An 18847-nucleotide genomic window follows, 5' to 3' on the forward strand; every position below is an offset into this window, starting at 1 on the left:
GAGTTTGGATTACCAGCACCCAACTAAAAGCGCAGCATGGCCATTAGTGCCAAGAACCCCAGCATTCGAGGGTCGGGGAAGCACACATCCAGTACATCATCCAGAGCTCAGTCTAAGTGTGACTGAGCCTGGTGAAGACAGAAGGATCCCTGGGCCTCACTAACCCATCAGCCTAGCAGAGACACCAGAGGACTCCAGATTCATCCAAATTCAGATTCAGAGAGAGAGACCCTGTCACACAGGAATGAATGGAGGGTGATAAAGCAGGACACTCTGCATCCTCCTCTGATCTCCGCATGGGCACGAACACAGACACACACACACACATAACATTGGCTGTACTTTAAGATGCTTTTGCAGATGTTCGGTGAACACTTCCTTTTGTTTTGTTTTTTTTTTTTATCTCACACTGACCCTGAGTTCTCTCAGTGTGTGTACAGAACAACCAAGGCACATTTTGTAGACTCTTCAGAACGAACCTCAGTGTCTGCCTCTCTAGAATCCTTCCCACAGCCAGCTCCCCTGGACAACGGTCCCAGAGACTTGGCAAAGCATAGTCCACTGCTTCCCTGGCCATCCCTGCCAAGGAGCAAGTGCTCTGTGACAGTTAGGTGTCCGTTGCTTGGTTTTGTTGTTGTTGTTTTGTTTTGCTTTGCTTTGTTTTTGTAACAATTCCAACCCCTAAATATTTTACTAATTGTCCTTAGTTTTGACCTCTAGACTATCAGTAAAGAGCTAGATCTCTTCCCCACCCCATAGTCCTCTGGCTGATTCATCACACAGTACCAGGATAAGTCAAGGCATTGTGTGAAGCTGGGGTAAGTGTGTCTGAGACAACTTAAATGACACAAAACAAACTAGGAACTGAACCGAGCTCCTGAAAGGCAGCAAAGCCTCCTGCGCGGCTTCCTTTCCTCCCTCCCTCCCGATTTCTAGCTGCCTCCAGTTTCCTCCTCTCTATCTCCATTAGCATCTAGCTTCTCCCAGGGCTCTCTTGCCTTGCCCTTTAGACACAGGTTCCTATTTCTGTATAAAGTAACAAAACAACCCAATTAGAAAAGTCGGTTTTGCTGATCCTATGACGTGCTGGGAAGAACATGGTATTTAATTACCTAATTGAGTAAACAAATAAAGAAATACAGCAGTCAGGCAGCAAAACGAATAGCTTTTCTGATTTTATCCTTTAAAAAACGCCAGGCCTGAATTCAGCAGTATCCAATAATTCCGTGGAATTGCTTCTCTATTAAGGAAAACAAGGCCATCTGGATAAGCCTGTGTTTCAGGCTTTCCGTGAGCAAGACCAAGGAAGAGCCAGGCAGATCACTTAGTGTTTGGGAGTCATAGCATTAATCAGGATATTAGTGGGTTATGAGTGATGTATGTAATGCCCAGGGAATAGTTCTTTCTTTGGGCAGAGACATTATGAAATTAAAGGGGGCAGTGCTGAGCACTCTGTCCTATCCTTCTCTTCAATTGCAACAACTTGAATGTCTTGTCTGTGCTGGTGGATTATTAACAGAGGTTATTGGTCGCCATGGCAAAACAATTGAACGATCGCACAGAACGTAATCTCATTTATGGGGTTGCAAAAAAAAAAAAAAAAAAAAAAAGAGTCAGGGATATAAATGCGCATTGCCACTGAGGGCCTGCCGTAGTTGAGAAGTGAAGTGTCTCCAAGGTTCAAAAAGCTCTGATATTTGGTCCCACTTTTGTTATTGACCCTGGTACAGCCACTGGAACGCACTGCTGCCATCCCTGAGGAGAACGGTGAAGCTGGTGGTGAGGAGCCTTTGATCTCTGTGCTTTCCTGTGACCCCCAGCATGTGTACTGGGGGCTGTGCCAGGTGCCTGGGGGGCACCCTCATTCCCCTGGCTGTGTTTGGCCTCCTGGCAAATATCCTGCTGTTCTTTCCTGGAGGAAAAGTGGTGAATGACAATACCCACCTTACGGATGAGGTCTGGTACTTCGGAGGAATATTGGGAAGTGGAGTCTTGGTAAGTAGAGAAACCTTAACATTCTCATGAAGGCGAATGCTTGTCTATTCTTATTGCAGGAGATGCCATTATGAAGCTCACAACCTTTATGTGATGAAAAGTTGTGCCCTATATACTTCCCCTTTCTATTCGCGGCTGAGGACAGCTTGGTTTGCTAAGTGGTTCATCCCCAAGTTTGGGCTGGAGTCATCCTAAGACATTTGAGCCCAGAGAACCAAGCTAATAGCCACTTGATTATTTTACTCGAGTCAATCGTGGCAATAAGAACGAAAAACAGAACACAGTGCTTTATACAAATGGATTGACTTAGAATGAAGGGACACAGAAGCTGTAAGCTCTCATTCAGAGCTTACTTCATCTCCTTGTTTCCAATACGCCTGGGACCTCCAGCTTGTAGTAGTGGAGGGCTTGCTTTTTACACTGAGTATAAATATATCCTTGCCCTAAACCCACCCTGTAAATGAAAACTCAGTCTATCAGCTCTTAAAATATCTCACAGAAGTTGACCAAATGGAATCCCCATACTCAAAACTGCCATGAGCCATCGGCTATTAGGTCTTGCCTGCCCCTCTTAAGCCCCTGAGACCTGAGGTCTTCACTGGCAAGAAAAAGTGCGAGTTTCCTTCACCCCAGACCCTCTAAGCGCTTCTCTTGCTGGCAGATGATCTTCCCTGCGCTCGTGTTCTTGGGCCTGCAGAACAACGACTGCTGCGGATGCTGTGGCAATGAGGGCTGTGGGAAGCGATTTGCGGTGAGTCGTTCTGGGGTCAGCTGGCAGAATCTCTGGGGTTCACAGCCAGCTTGTGCTGGGCAGCATGGGTGTGTCAAACAAGTATTCAGCCCCAGCCAAGACTCCTGGGCCATCGAGTACAGGATTAAGCTCTAATTCTCACTGGTACAGAATAAAAAGAATAAATATATTCTACAGCCTTCATAGAGGTATAGATACATTTTTTTTACAAGTACACTGAGATGCCAGAGCTTTAAAACTAGAGTGAGGCCCCAGAAGGAAGGCAAAGATGGAGCCACAGGTTTCCCTTTGCCACTAAGAAGACATAAGAACTTGAACAAGTCATATCCTTCTTCCAGCCCTCAATTGCATCACCACTGAAGGATACCGAGGCAGGATAAAAGATGGTATCTCCCCCTCCCTAATAGCTAACTAAGCCCCCTTCCTTAGCACAGCGGAGGTCACTCTTTATGGAGGCTCTGTATTTCCCACTGCCATTTAGAATCAGCCTTGGGATTTCAGTCTCTTCTCCTTTTTCATGTGGCCGTCACCTTTTAGTTGGTGAAGCAGAGGCTAGGGAGGTACTAATGTTCCCAGGGGGGCAGGAGGAATGCTGGAATGTGGGTCAGGTCCCATTTCTGCAACTGGGCAAGACACCAAGTGTAAGATAAGCAATATCAGAATTCCCTAGATATGGGCCAAACCGTGGTATAAAGATACACGTCTCCAAACAACAAAGAATGTTTTCTTTAACTTATCCTCCGGTTGTTTTCATTTTATGAAGGAAAGAAACCCTTATTTTGATGGGGATAAGTCTTTGCTGTTTCTAAACCTTCAAACTTCCTTTGTAACAAAGGAAGAACAACCTAAAGCTCTAGGAACACAAGGGACATTAGATGAGTAACATTTAATGACACTCTGTTCATGTTTGCTAACAATTTCAGGTTTGTTTTTTTTTTTCAAAATTGTGATACAAATTAATGAAACTATCAAGCATTTGGGCATGTGATGAGGCAAAAATACAATGGAGGTAGAGCCTGGGTTTGATGAAAAGCAAGGGATGCGCCTACTCCAGCATCCCAGGATTCATGTTCCCATTGAGGAGACTCCCAAGCCCACATTGAATTCTTGAAAGTCTATCTGCCCATCCTGAAGCAGAGCTGCCTTGACATTTCTTTCTCACCAACATTCGTTGATTTAATCCAAAAAAAAAGGTATTTACACATGAAAGGCTGCTGTGCACAGTGTATTATATGTACACTGTAGTTTCTCGTGTGACATCACATCGTACATAGAATATTCACCTTCTAGAAAACCATCTTAAGTACTGAAAATAGTCATTTCAGCATTCAAAAATCATCATTTGCAAAGAACGTAAGAAGTAGCAATGGTGCATTTGATATAATTATGTATCAAATGTTCTATATACTTGATAATATTTTCAGATTGACTCTAAAGGAAAAGAGGTGCTATATTAATCTTTTTTCCCATCAGAGCATTTATAATTTGTCAATTTGGAAGATAAATGGGAGGTAACAATTTGAAAAACAATACCAACTAGGGAATATGGATGAAAATAAATAAAAACCATACCTGTCTTTAAAATCTGTCTTTGCATTTCTGACCCTGAGGAGAGAGGGATAATGGCCAATGGCCACAACAGACCTGTAGTGAGGCAGGGTTGCTTCTGTGTTCGCTATAATCACAGGCAGAAGTGAAACTATGTTCAAAGTATTATACAAAACTTTAATTTCATTAGATTTAAATGCAGAGTACAGCAAGAAATTCATTTGTTCCCAGCACAGTTGAACAAACATGTTGTAAAATATTTGGTCTGGTCAATATGTATCATCTACCAGGGCTCCTGAGGCCTCCAGGATGTATGTCTTACTTTTTTTTTTTTTTTTTTTGGTTTTTCAAGACAGGGTTTCTCTGTTTAGCCCTGGCTGTTCTGGAACCCACTTTGTAGACCAGGCTGGCCTCAAACTCGGGATTAAAGCTGTGCGCCACCATGCCTGGCAAACAAAGAGAGGAGCTTTTTTTCCTTTTTTTTTTCCTTCCCCTTGCTCTGGTTCTTCATTTGTTTCTCATTGTGGAGAGATGTGAGCCATCACGTGGCTCCTGGGATTTGAACTCATGACCTCCGGTAAAGCAATCGGTGCTCTGAACCACTGAGCCATTTCATCAACCCCCTTACTTCTTATCAAATAAGAAGTTAACTTGGAATCGCTGACCTCCCGGCACAACCATGGCCTATGCTTTGTTGGTATGGCCTGTGCTGTCATGGCTAAGCTCTAGGATTCCATACTGGATGCTTTGTAGAACCTGGTAGTGTCCTTATTTCACTCCAAGACCATGTTCATAGTTAAAGGCTCGTGCTTTATAGTTGTTTAGAGGCTCTGGAACACCAAGTGAGATAGTTAATAGACATTTTTGTCAAACACACAGAGAGAGAGAGAGAGAGAGAGAGAGAGAGAGAGAGAGAGAGAGTTAGAGAGAGAGAGAGAGGAAAGAGAAAGCTGCATCATTAAAGCACTACACTGGTACCTATCTGAGTTTTGTAAATGCTCAAGGCATTTCCTTACAAGTGGACACTGCCCCAGTTATCTGTGGAGCTCTGAGAAACTCTGCCAGTAGAATGATTTGTGAGCAAACACAGCAGAAGCCAGAGTGGCAGTCTCCCCCACCCCCAGTGGCATTGTTATGTTTTTCTAGAACATGTTCCAAAATGTTAACTGAGCTTGGTCCACCATTCTTGTCCTTCAATAATAAAAAAGCAGGAATCGGAAGGCAGGAGCCTTGTGGAGATAACATGAACCTGTGAACTGTAAACATCCTTGCAACCATCCACTTCACAGTTTCATTGTGAAGCCTGAGAAAATGAATTCGATGGTCTCTGTCTCTGTCTTTCTGTGTCTGTGTGTGTGTCTCTCTCTGTCTCTCTGTCTCTCTCTGTCTCTCTGTCTCTCTCTGTCTCTCTCTGTCTCTCTGTCTCTCTCTGTCTCTCTCTGTGTGTCTCTGTCTCTCTCTCTCTCTCACACACACACACGCATGCACACACATACACACACACACATGCATGCACACACACATACACACACACACATGCATGCACACACACATACACACACACACATGCATGCACACACACATACACACACACACACACACACATCTAACCCCCAGCAGGCCCCTGTGAGAGGGAGGGAGAGAGGCTTAGACTCATTCAGCCCAAAGGTCTGAACTCTCAGATTAATAAGGCTGCAATGAGCCAGGAAAAGAGGAAGAACATGTACCTTTCAGGGTGGCCTTTGAAGCCCTGACCTGCGTTTGTTTTTAGGTCACCAGCTCTTTTTCCCATGCCTTGTCTGTTTGGTCACTGCCCCCTGTACTCTCTTGAATCTTTGAGAAATGTTCATCACCCAGGGCCCAGTGAGACAACTAATTAATTTTATCAACTCGTTCATTTTAGGAAAGGGCCGTTTAGAAACCTTGGACTTGACTCAGAGTTAAGTGTCTTTAATAATGGGATGGAAAGTAGATTGATGAGACTGCTGGGGGCAAGGCAGACACCAAGTAATAAATCCCTACATCCCCACCCCAGGCAGGGCAATGTGGTTGACATTTTGAAGAAAGATCTTGGTGTCATCATTATAAGGCAACTCTGTGCAGTTAAGTGAATGAACACTTCTTGTACTCAGCTAACCACCGCTCTCTACAGGCAGATCCAGAATATCTAGCTCTTTATTCCTTACAGGGGCAGCCAGATTGAAGGAAATTTAAGAAAGGCATTATGGGAGAATAGGAGGGGAGGGAGGATTGCAGACTCTGAAGGGGATAGGGACTCCACAGGAAGACCAACAGAGTCAACCAACCTGGACTCTTGGGGTTCTCAGAATCTGAATACCAACCAAAGAACATTCACAAGCTGAACCTAGACCCCCACACACACACACACAGATAGCTGATATGCAGCTTGGTCTTCATGTGGGTCCCGAACAACTGGAACAAGGGCTATCCCAAAAGCTGTTGCCTGTCTGTGGATATGTTCTTCTAGATGGGCTGCCTTGTCTGGCCTCAGTGGGAGAGGAAGAGCCTAGCCTAGCGGACACTTGATTTGTGAGAATAGGGAGATACCCAAGGGGTCCTACCCATTCAGAGGAGAAGTGGAGGGAGTGGGGGAAGGATTGTGGGAGGGGGTGACCAGGAGGGGGGAAGTGAATGAGATGTAAAGTAAAGAAGTAAAAAAATTAGAGTAAATTTTTTTTAAAAAAGGCAATGCTTTTAAAAGGATGCATTATCATGAAATAAGAATTTAGTATGGATCTACATTTCTTCATTGTTCTCGCTCTTTAAAAAGCATCTTCTTTGGATAGGAAGGACACACAGTAGTGAAATGCTTGCATACCATGTATAGGCCATTATGTTTAAACCCCAGCATACCAAATATTTGAAACTAAGGCAAAACAAAATAGAAAAGCAAATCCCCCTGCTGTAATATGGGTTCTGGTAATGACAACAGTGGAAAGACCTTACCAGAATCAGAAGAAGGGGTCACAACATTATTGTAAGGAGAAGGAAGAGAAGTCTCAGGCAAGTGTGCTGGTATCAGGGACATACAAACTCTAGATAAATGCTTGCCAGCTGACTACAGCAAGGAGTACAAGGAGAGGTGTCTGGAAATTTCTAGGCTTTCTCAGGTTCAATCCTCACAAAAGTCCCTTTGAGTTACACAATGAAGTCCTCATTTTACAAGTGAGGAATGCCAGTCTGTACATTACGTTTCTGATTGTAGTCCCCATAGCTTTCTCAAGCAAAGCCAAAGCAAAAAATGCAAGATACTACAGTTTTCAGAGAAAACCAGTTGAGCTTGCTGTACACTGTAATCCCAGTGTTCCAGAGACTAGGATTGGGAAGGAAGGAAGAAGAAGGAGAGAACTAACTTCAGGTAGCCTCTATAGGTCTCTTAGAATGATTGTCAAGTAGGAAGGGCTGTGCCCACCAGAGGTAAATCCCTAACACATTGCCATTGCCCCACACTGTGAATACTACACCCCCAGGCTACACACCTTGCCTCCCCTTCCAGCTCCGTTGTCCTTCCCATGTGTTCTGTCCAATATCAGCATAGAATAAATCGCCAAAGATACAGTCTGAGTAATGACAGATCTGGGCACAATTATCACTGGACCCTGATTTGGGTTAGGGGGAGTCATAAAGTTGGCAGGGTGACTTAAAAGGCATTGGATTCCAGAAGTTTCTTATCATCTGTTTCAAGGAAAGCTTTGACAGCACACAATGTGGACATGCATGTTTAGTAATGTGGATAAAATGTGATCGGGGGTGGGGGGGAGTAGCTCAGCAGTAGAGCATTTGGCTGCAGAATGGGTTTCTGGAATGAGCATCTCAAAAGAAATCTGTATACTTTTGCTTTTCTCCCTAGATTTTTGCATTTTGTATTTGTAGAAAGGAAGGTGAGGGTACAACAGTTAAAATATTATCGAACAATAATAATAAATTATTGTGTACTAATACTAACATATTGAGTGTGTTATAGTGTCACAGAAATTTTCCTAAAATAAGCACAAAAGATCCCTGGTGCTTGTCAGTAGATGGTATGCTGGGCACTATTTAGTAGCTCACACTACTTTAACCCTGAGGGATATCTGGCTCCTCTAGAGGGGTTACCCGTCACTACTTAATAGGTTCTTTTACTCATTAATTATTTTTTATTATAATTATTAATTATAATTGAACCTCATTATACAGAAGAGGAAATGAGAAAGAATGTTTAACTTCTCGAGGTCAGGTGGGAGGAGCCAGGATTTACATCCAGGTCCTGCACCTGTAGCTCATACCGGTTTGTGGTCATGTGAGCATTAGTGTTCCTCTTTTCTATTTATTGCTTTCAGGGAGATAAAGAATCCTGCAGTACAAATGCCAGGTGAGTGTTCCCATGCCGGACTCCAAAATCTGGCGGGCAGTGCTGCTCTCAAGAGGTGGTGACATTTGGAAGCTGTCCCAAGTCCCAAGACTATCCACTTTAAATATTATCAGTTTGGGAGTGACTACCCTAACATAATCGATTTGATCTCAGTAAATTCCATTTTAATAAAAGAAGTTTTAGCATAAAAATTTATGATAAATGGGACTCTACCCATATGGGTTTAGGTCAGATCATCTCTGGCTAGGCATGGTGGCACAGACCTTTAATCTAGCACTTGAGGGAGGCAGATGCAGGTGGATCTCTGTGAGTTCTAGACCAGCCTGGTCTACATAGTAAGACCCTATATCAAAACAATAAAAAAATTAAAAATATCATATATTTATTGATAGTTACAGTACACGTACCAACTTTTAAAGACATTTTTGTGTGATATAAATTATAGCAACATATTGCACCTTCCTTTATGTGATTCACCTATTCTGTAGGATTGTGAAAATTAAAGTGCTGGTTTTATTCATTTTACAGTGGGGTATTTCAAACTGGAACTCAAAAGTATAACATGCCACCTGTAGCTTTCTGAGCCTGTAACCTAGGGCCCCATGTTTCCAGATACATCAGATAGTGATATAAAGCAGGGTTTATTCACTTAAGAACGACTACATTCCTCTATCTATCACATTCCCTTCTTTCTTGAGAGAGGAATTTATTGCCATAAATTCAGTGAACACCAGATCCATGAATTTTAAAACCTTTTACTACCAAAAATTTCAAACAACCTAGATAAAGATTATTGAATATCATAGCCAAGTGTGACTACAGAAAACTAATCTATACGGTTACATTCTGACAAAGGGAACACTATTTCCTTGTTGGTGGTTTTTGTTAACCTGATTTCTCACTTGCCTAAATGTGGATGCTTACATCTATACTCACTCCTTGCCATTCCCCTAGATGGCTCAGAGGTTGAGCACTGACTCTACCAGAGGTCCTGAGTTCAAATCCAAGCAACCACATGGTGGCTCACANTCATCTGTAACAAGACCTGATTCCCTCTTCTGGTGTCTGAAGACAGCTATAGTGTACTTACATATAATAAATAAAATAAATCTTTTAAAAAAAATTTGGGGGCTGGAGAGATGGCTCAGAGGTTAAGAGCATTGACTGTTCTTCCAAAGGTCCTGAGTTCAATTCCCAGCAACCACATGGTGGCTCACAACCATCCGCAATGAGATCTGACGCCCTCTTCTGGAGTGTCTGAAGACAGCTACACTGTACTTACATATAATAAATAAATCTTGAAAAAAAATTTATAAAAAGAAAGAAAATTACAAATGAACACGCTCTTAAAATAACATTCATCCTGCTATTTTCTAGATAGGGTCTCATGTGTCCTAGGCTGGTTTAAATTTAACAGATAGCCCAGAATGACCTTGAATTTCTGATTCTCTTGCCTCTGTCTCCAAAAGCACAAATTACAAGTATACCATTGTGTACCAGAGAGTGTGGCATTTCTCAATCAATGAATGAGCAAAAAATGAGAATGAAGTAAAAAGGGGAACACAGGACACAAAGCTTCACCCTTACAGAGCTAGAAGGCTCCCTTGTAATAGCAAATGGCTCCTACCCTTTGGCCATCATGTTCAGCGTCAGGCCAGGCAGGTATGCTGAATGGCATAACTGGGCATAATTAATCTCTGCCTGGCCTAAGAACTATGTTGTCTCTCTTCTTTCAGATGTTCACCTCCACATTGTTTGCTGTGATTGGTTTCTTGGGAGCTGGCTACTCATTTGTCGTCTCAGCTGTTTCCATCAACAAGGGTCCTAAATGCTTCATGGCCAATGGTACATGGGGATACCCCTTCCACGACGGGTAAGGCTCCACTGGGCAATGATCATAATGGCGTGACAGCCTCTTTACCATGTACTCTCAGCATGTCACCCCCCTCAAGGCAAAGCTGGCTGTGCGGTTAAGACCAGTTGCATAGTTTTTTCACTTCTGATTGTCCTTTTGACAAACACAAGAGATGTATGTAACTAGAAGAGGATGCCTCAGTTGTCAGGAGAAAAATTGTGTCGCATGTCACATCCAAACACTAGCAAGTTGTATTAAATATTTTTGTCCTCAAGGAGTGTAGCTAGGACTAGAAGTCAGAACAACTAAATGCTTTAGATAGTTGGTCTCCAATAGCATAAGCAAAATCTGCCTACTACGCAGTCACTGTAGTGATAGTCCCAGCAGAATAGATTAATTCTGCACTAGTGAATTGAGTTCCACAATTCTAGCCATATTTCAGGTTCTCACTAGCTGCTTGTGGCTTGTAGCTGCTGAGGTGAATAGCAAACAGATAGAACATTTCCATTTCAGTCGATGTGCTGTTAGATAACTATACTCTATCCCCTGAGAAGCTTGGACTGTTTCTCACTTGTTCATTATCTCAGACCCTCTCTTTCACACAGTGACTGATTATCATTGGGAGACAGGAAGTATGGTCCTTGGATATTGTATCACATAGAGAATGGGCCCATTGGGGAAAAAAACCTCATAGTATATCAATAAACAGTTGTCCTTCATCATCTACTGAGGCTCCAGGACATCTATAGTTATTTATACCCAATAACTTTAGCCTTGCACAGGCTAGCACAGCATTTGCATATTGCTTATAATCCTTGATGCAATGTAAATGCAATGCAAACAATTGATACACTGTTTTGCTTAGAGAACAATGACATGTTCATTACAGTTGCCATTTTATCAGCTGCTTATGACCAAACTTACATGTGTGGAACCTGAGCATGCAGAGAGAAAGCTGTATTAACGGAGCCTCCTCTTTGTTCCTTTGCAGCGAAATCCTTAGAAACTTCAAGAATTATCTTCAGCTAGGGAGGTGGGAGGCACTGGCTCATATCTGATGGCCTTGGTGTGTGTTCACTGGCATCAAGTACCTCAACCTTATTCTCACAACTAACCAAGAAGGGGTCTGCTGTCATCTTCACATCACACGACAAAATATTTCTTTTACTGTGGAAAACCCCCATGTCTTTCAGAGAACTGTTGAGACTCCGTGACTGTGGGGTTGGGTTGAGGAATGTAGCATTCAGACACCAGCGGGCTGAGCTTTCTCTTGAGGTATTTTGTCAATAGCTCAGTCTCTCCCCTAGGGAAGAGTAAGGAAAGCAGTGGATTACTTCTTTCTGACGAGCACTTCTGCTATTGCTTCCATCAGTGTTACTACAGATGTCTGTGGTGCTCTGCTGTGTAAAAAGGCATTGCCCTCCTAAAGGCTGTGTGGAAAACAAAGACTAGAGAAACAGAAACGCAACGGGGGCAAAGTACTACTCCAAAGCAATACAACAACCCAGTGGTTCTGACCTGGTAGACCTCTCACCCGCCCCTAGAATAGATCAATTCACACCCTGCTTCTGGTAGAATGGAATCAGTGACCACAGTCTGGAGAGTGACCATTGCCCTGTAGATAACAGCAGAGCGTTGACTAAGGTAAAAGCAACGAGCGTGTTTCAGAGCCCTGTGTATTGACGCTTCCCATGTGGCCTCTTCTCACCATCCCCCTCTGCTTCCGGTGCATTACTCTCATGAGTGTCCTCATTCTATGTCACTTCATCTGTTCCTCGCAGTGACGGGCAACTCATTCATCAGCAGTGTCAGGTGACAGTTTCATAATGAAAACAGCACAGCATCAACCTGATTGGAAGGAACAAGATTCCAGAATTCTCCCATGTCTGTTCAGTGTAGACAAAGAAACTCCCCAGGATTAGGAGTGAGGAGGAAAGGCATATGTTACCAAGGGGGCTCCCGAGATTCCAGCTTGGACCATAAAACCCACAGTCTTTCGGTGCTGAGGAGTGTAGCACTGATTTTTCTCGGAAATGTTTGCTGATGGTGATTGATATTAAAGGAACAAAGAATAAATTTTATATGCCACAATATTCATATTAGAGGCACATCCTAGAGTAGAGCCATTAGGAGACACTTCTGCTTTACTTTCTATTTTCTTTCTTAGACAGAACTTCATGTGCCCCAGGCTGGTTTAAGTCTGACCAATAACCCAGCTTGGAAGCAGGAAGCCCTGTGTGACGCCACAACTCCTGCCCACTACTTCTCCCTCAAAATGCCCCACCTTTAGACTGCCACAAGCTCTTCCTATACAGAAATTTAAGTCTTTTCTTGTGTGGAATTCCTGTATGCTAGCAAAAACTTGAATTACATTTAAAATTTGGTTAGGTTCCAGTCCTTTTTTTTTTTTTTAAGATTTATTTTTCATTTTGAAGTGTGTGTATGCGTGTGCAAGTTGTAGAAGTGTCAGGAACATATGGAGGCCAGAAGACATCAAATCTCATATAGCTTGAGATCACAAGTAGGTATAAGCCAGTCAAGTTTGCATCCTCTACAAGAGCAGTACAAACTCTTAATTATGGAGCTGTCTCTTAAATTCCTATTTTTTCTTATACTTTGCTTTTGTTTTATTTGTACGATTATTTTCCCCGTTTGTATGGCTGTACACCATGTGCCTGGTGCCTGAGGAGACCAGAGGAGAGCACCAGCTCCCTAAAACGGTACATGGCTGTAAGATCCCATGTAGGTGCCAGGAATTGAACCGGGATCTCTGGGTGGGCAGCCAGAGCAGCCACTGAACAGTCTCTCCATGTCCCCAGTTTGTGTTATTTGTTGAGTTGGGTCTTCTTGTTTTAGCTAATGATATAGCCAAGGAGGAGCTTGAATGTCTGATCCTACCCCCACCTCCTTAATTCTAGAATTATAATTATGTACCACCTCATCTCGTTTACGCTGTGTAGCGGATAACACTCAGGGCCTTGTGCATGCCAGGCAAGCACACTACCCACTGAGATGCTTTGTTTTTGTTTGTTTTGGGGTGGGTGTTTTGTTTGTTGAGACAGGCTATCACACCATAGCTTGGGATTTGCCTCAAACTCAAGGCATCTTGCTTCCAGCTCCTGAGTGCTGAGATTACAGCTGTGAGCCATCACACCTGGATTAGATGCTTCCTTTTAGTTATGTGGCGTGGTCTATTTTCCATAGCTTTGGATGACCACTTGATAATTTGTGACAATAGAGTTGGTCTTTAATAATACTACTACCAAGGATGAAGGCCATCAACATGGATGCAGTGCATACCTGTTGCAGCTTCGTTTTCTGCTTCTTTATGAATGTGTGTGTGCTTATTTATCCTCTTAGCCAGCTCACAAACATTGCTCTGTCATTTAGTAGTTTGTGACTGAGACAAGTCACTTAAAGTCCCTTTGCCTCCATGGCCCCATAATCCACAAACAAGGATGGTGTGCCAGCATCCTTGTTTGTGGAATGGGAGAAAAAGAGTCCTTGGTTTCTGTAAGCAATAAAGGAGTAAGAATGTGATGTGTCCAAGACAGTGTCTGCATGAAAGATGAGATTTGCTTGGGTTCTTTTTATTGTTTTTAAAGAGTATCTCATCATAGAGCTTATCTTGCACAGAGAAATAGTAATGGCAACTTTCTAGTCTAGGGAATCACATACATTTGTCAAATGTCTCCCTTCTCTCTGCATCTCTGTCACCTGTAGCGATTATCTTAAAGACCAAGCCTTGTGGAGCGAGTGTGAAGAGCCCCGTGATGTGGTCCCCTGGAATCTCACCCTCTTCTCCATTCTGCTGGTCATCGGAGGGATCCAGATGATTCTCTGTGCCATCCAGGTGATCAATGGCCTCCTGGGAACTCTCTGTGGAGACTGCCGGTGCTGTGGCTGCTGTGGGGTAAGTTGGATTCCACTGTTTCTTCTCAGAGCAAAGGAGGGCAAGTTAGGCCACCGTCTCCATGTAATGAGGGGTAGTGAGTATGGCTGCCTGGGACCAAACTAGCCACGCTGTGGTTCCTGCCAGCTCATACAGACAGCACATGTAGTGAACAATATTATTGCATGCGTAGTGACCATACTCCCTACACTCACACCTAGCTCTCTCTTCTTCTCTCTCCCTCTCTCTCCCTCTGTCTTNTCTCTTCTTCTCTCTCCCTCTCTCTCCCTCTGTCTTGCTCTTCTCCTCCCCCCCCCGTGTGTGTGTGTGTGTGTGTGTGTGTGTGTGTGTGTGTGGTGTGTGTGTGTGTGTGTGTGCATTCAACATTTACAAAAGGGCTTTGAGGAAGTTTTTGCCAGGTGGGCGTGTTCCCATCTGGCCTCAAACTCTCACTTTCTGCAGTGAAGAGGATCAATGCAGACCCTAAACAATTTCTGATACAAGAAGAGAAAAAGGGAATTTAGTCGAGAAGACTTTCGAAATTCTATGATAAAATATCAATAACAAAATATAAAAAATAAAATATAGATAATATAGATATATAGATAATAAAACAGTCAAGTTATTTAAACATATAACCAAATTAGATGGAACAATTATATATCCCCACGCATTTATTATAAATATATTGAGACATGACTAAAATAGTAACATTCTTTTTACATTTCAAATAAGCAATATATATGTATGAATGTATGTATGTATGTATAGTATATATACATATATATGAAAATATGTGTGAAGACACATACACAAAAATAAATGACGACCTGGAAAGCCTCGCTCCCTCCCTTCTACTCTCTCACACTCTCCCAGGTTCTCACTGTATAAAGCTGTGAATTTTCTTATATATCCTTCCAGTCTTTTAAAATTATCTTTATTCGCCAAGTGTGAAAAAATATTCTCACTAAAACTATAATAATATTGAAAACACTAGTCTAAGGGTCTTGATAGAATAGACTAGTCCATTAATAAAGCATTTTCCTATCATACACGAGTCTCCGTTAGCAGCACCACAGGTGAGTGTGTTGGGGGAGGTCATTTGAAAACAGTATATGAAACTTACGTATTAAATAATGTACAATGCAAAAATAAAATTATACCTAGGAAAAGAAAAAAATCCAATGAAAAGTGCCGTCAGAATTATTTTAAATCAAGACTTACCTTTTTCTTTCCTTCTAAATTATAGTATTACAAAAGTTAGTACTCATATATTGCTTTGAAAATATAAAAACATCTGTACTGCAAGAGGGTTCAGTGGGTAAAGACACTGGCTACTAAAACTGTCAACCTGAGTTCAGTCCACAGGACCCACCTAGAGAAAGGAGACAACCAACTCTCCAAGGTGTTAAGTCATCTCCCCTCAAGCAATGCACACACACACACACACACACACACACACACACATGCACACATGAACAAAATTGTAAAGATTTAATAAACAAAAACATGTTTTTAAATGCAAGTCTGGGTGCAATTCTCAGAACCCATGATGGAAGAAGAAAATTGCCTCTGCCTCCTGAGCTTGGGATTAAAGGCGTGTACCACCACACTTGGTCTTTTTTTTTTTTTTTTTTAATCTTTAAACAATTAGAAAGGACAATTACCAGTTATCAGCCAACACAGTATTTTTTATGATAGCAATTAAGAATATTGAGCATTTGGAGGATAGATGATAGATAGATAGATAGATAGATAGATAGATAGATAGATAGATAGACAGATAGATAGATGACTCAGTGGTTCACACTGGCTGCTCTTCAAGAGAACCCAGGTTTGATCCACATGGTAGCATACAACAATCTGAAAATCCAGTTACAAGGGATCTGATGTCTTTCTTTGGCCTCTCCAGCACTAAGCACAAAAGTAGTACACATATATACATGCAGGCAAAATATCCATATGCATAAAACAAAAATAAATAAATCTGTAAGAATGTTGAGCATTTAAATCTCACAGTTCATTAAAAATGAATGAATACCTCCTAAGCCAGCTAAACTGACGGTGATATTTTAGCTGGACGGTACATTTTCTTTGCTTCTTAGGTAGATAGCAATAGTTCACTAAATCTAAAGCTCTCTGTCTGTTTAAAAACATAGCCATAAATAAGTGCCAGTATATGAGTCTCTTCACTACATTTAACTTGCCAAGACTCTGTACTTTGATGATATAATGACTAAATCATTGATAATAGAAGGACAATGGACAGATTCATGGTTTTCAGCATGTGGGCACAGAGGGATTGACAAAGAGGGTGAGTCATCAGAATTCCATTTCTCTTTTCTTTTTTCACACCCTCCCCTCCAACTTTCTTATTTTGAAAACAAATCTACAGAAAAATTTAAGGGACACACAATTCTCTCACCTGTATCGATGGTTCGTCAATATTTGTTCTCCCTCCCTTTCTGAACTCTTAGAAAGTGATTTGTAGACTGTGAAACTCCATTGTTGTGTATTTCAGTTCCAAATGCCATCTCAAAAGGAGTCCTTTCTTGTGGGTATCCCTACCCCAGAAGCATAGGGTGGAAAGAGCCCACTACCACATCTGCTAGTCAAGTGACTTAAGCAAGTTGGCTGACTTCTCAGCATCCTGCTGTCCCAACTACCTGTTGCCTCACTTATGCAGAAGGCGTGCAAGTCTACTTTGGTTCAGTCAAGCTGAGAGCCTTCAGAGCCTGGTGTCTTTTAAAAAGTGATTGATGAGGGTATTCCTTAAAATCCTAGCTGTGAGAACTGGGTAGGTGGCCAACCAGTGGCCAGGTGCCCTGACTTGGTTATCTATAAAATGGGAGGTTATCTCAATGTGTACTAGAGGGTAATAGCTACAGATTATTTTTTGCACTCACGAGACTAGGCAGATGAAGCTTCTATTTGTTTAATCCTCATATAAAACTCAGGAGGGCAACCTAAGCTGGGTTTCAAGGCCTCAGACCTATGTATATTCACTGTGGCTTTCAACAAAGCACCCTTTGCACCACAGTTGTGTTTACTAATAAATGATCCAAAAGAAAAACAAGAAAGCTTCCATGCCTGTAAAGGAAAACAAGTACGCCTCAGATTTAATTATTAAACTAAGCCATCAAAGTGTTGAGAGCGATCAGAAGGTAACCCATCAATGGACGAGAGAAGTCAAAAGGCAGGAAAGGGGAGGGCTAGAACAGGGGGAGAACTGGAGAAAAGACACCTTAATTAATTTTCTTTTCCTACCCTCTAGGGTGATGGACCAGTCTAACAGGTTATGATGAGCTGCTCCAAGTCTACAGTACAGCGAGTGGGAAGACATGCCCCAGACCCAGCCCTGACCACATGTGTTGCCAATTCCTGTCTGGTTCCTCTCTGGCAGAGCTTGGGAGGCACAAGAGATCCTTTCCTCTCTCCAAACAACTTAGCGCAATCTAGAAATTTGGTGCGTTTGTTTTTTTGTTTTGTTTTTTTGTTTTTTTGTTTTTTTTTCAAATAAAAAACTAGTTAGCTAACTTTACAAATTAGGTCCTTTCTTGAATTCCAGAACAAGCTCAAAGCAGATTTTTTTTTTCATTCTTTCCCATAAGAAAAGATAAAATAATCGAGGTCACTTATCCTGCCACATTGTCTCTTTGTATATAAAGATGTTCATATTTTAGGAATATTTGCATAACTCAAATGGATAAAACATTAAAACGAAAACCAGTTTTTCAGGATGCATAGGTAAGGAATGACTGCTATATTATATATAATTTTTATGTGAAACCTGTTTTGACGAACATGTCTGAACTACTTGTAACTAGTTTTATAAGCCTGTCATAATTTGCCAGGGTTCCCACATGTATATTAAATTAATTAAATTCAGAATTAAAATAATAAAAGTGCATGTGTGTGTGTGTGAGAGAGAGAGAATGAATTGTCCTTTTTCTTTTTATAAATGCATTCCTTTTTGCTTTTTATTGGTATTTTATTTTTCAGTTTTGTTTGTATTGTTGGTTGATTCGTTTTGGGTTTTGTGAGTTTCTTTTGGTTTGGGGGGTGGTTTTTTTTGGTTGGTTGGTTTTTGTTTTTTTGTTTTTTTGGGTTTTGGTTTTTTTTTTTTTTTTTTTTTAGATTTGCTATAGAATCCAAGCTGCTCTAGAAACCGTGACCTTCCCACAACTACCTCCTCAGTGTGGGCATCACAAGCATGTGGGCATTACAAGCATGTGGGCATTACAAGCGTGTGGGCATTACAAGCATGTGGGCATTACAAGCATGTGGGCATTACAAGCATGTGGGCATTACAAGCATGTGGGCATTACAAGCATGTGCCATCGTGCCTGGCCAACAAGCATTAAAAAGTCATATGTAGCTGGCTTGGATAATAATTTTTCAGTCTACTGGCAAGATTAAGAGCTCACGCTAATT

General features: G+C 41.8%; 1 protein-coding gene across 1 annotated transcript; it reads left to right on the forward strand.

Moving 5' to 3' along the window:
• The first annotated feature begins 1631 nt into the window (after positions 1 to 1631).
• On the forward strand, positions 1632 to 18310 carry Tm4sf4 (transmembrane 4 L six family member 4). The gene is made up of 5 exons (XM_021197046.2): positions 1632 to 1995; positions 2657 to 2746; positions 10403 to 10539; positions 14245 to 14434; positions 17688 to 18310. Exons 1-5 carry the CDS (start codon positions 1822 to 1824, stop codon positions 17703 to 17705), a joined length of 609 nt encoding a protein of 202 aa, XP_021052705.1. The 5' UTR covers positions 1632 to 1821; the 3' UTR covers positions 17706 to 18310.
• Positions 18311 to 18847: the final 537 nt, after the last annotated feature.

This window comes from Mus pahari, chromosome 4 (genome assembly GCF_900095145.1).
Source record: "Mus pahari chromosome 4, PAHARI_EIJ_v1.1, whole genome shotgun sequence".
Lineage (NCBI taxonomy): Eukaryota > Metazoa > Chordata > Mammalia > Rodentia > Muridae > Mus > Mus pahari.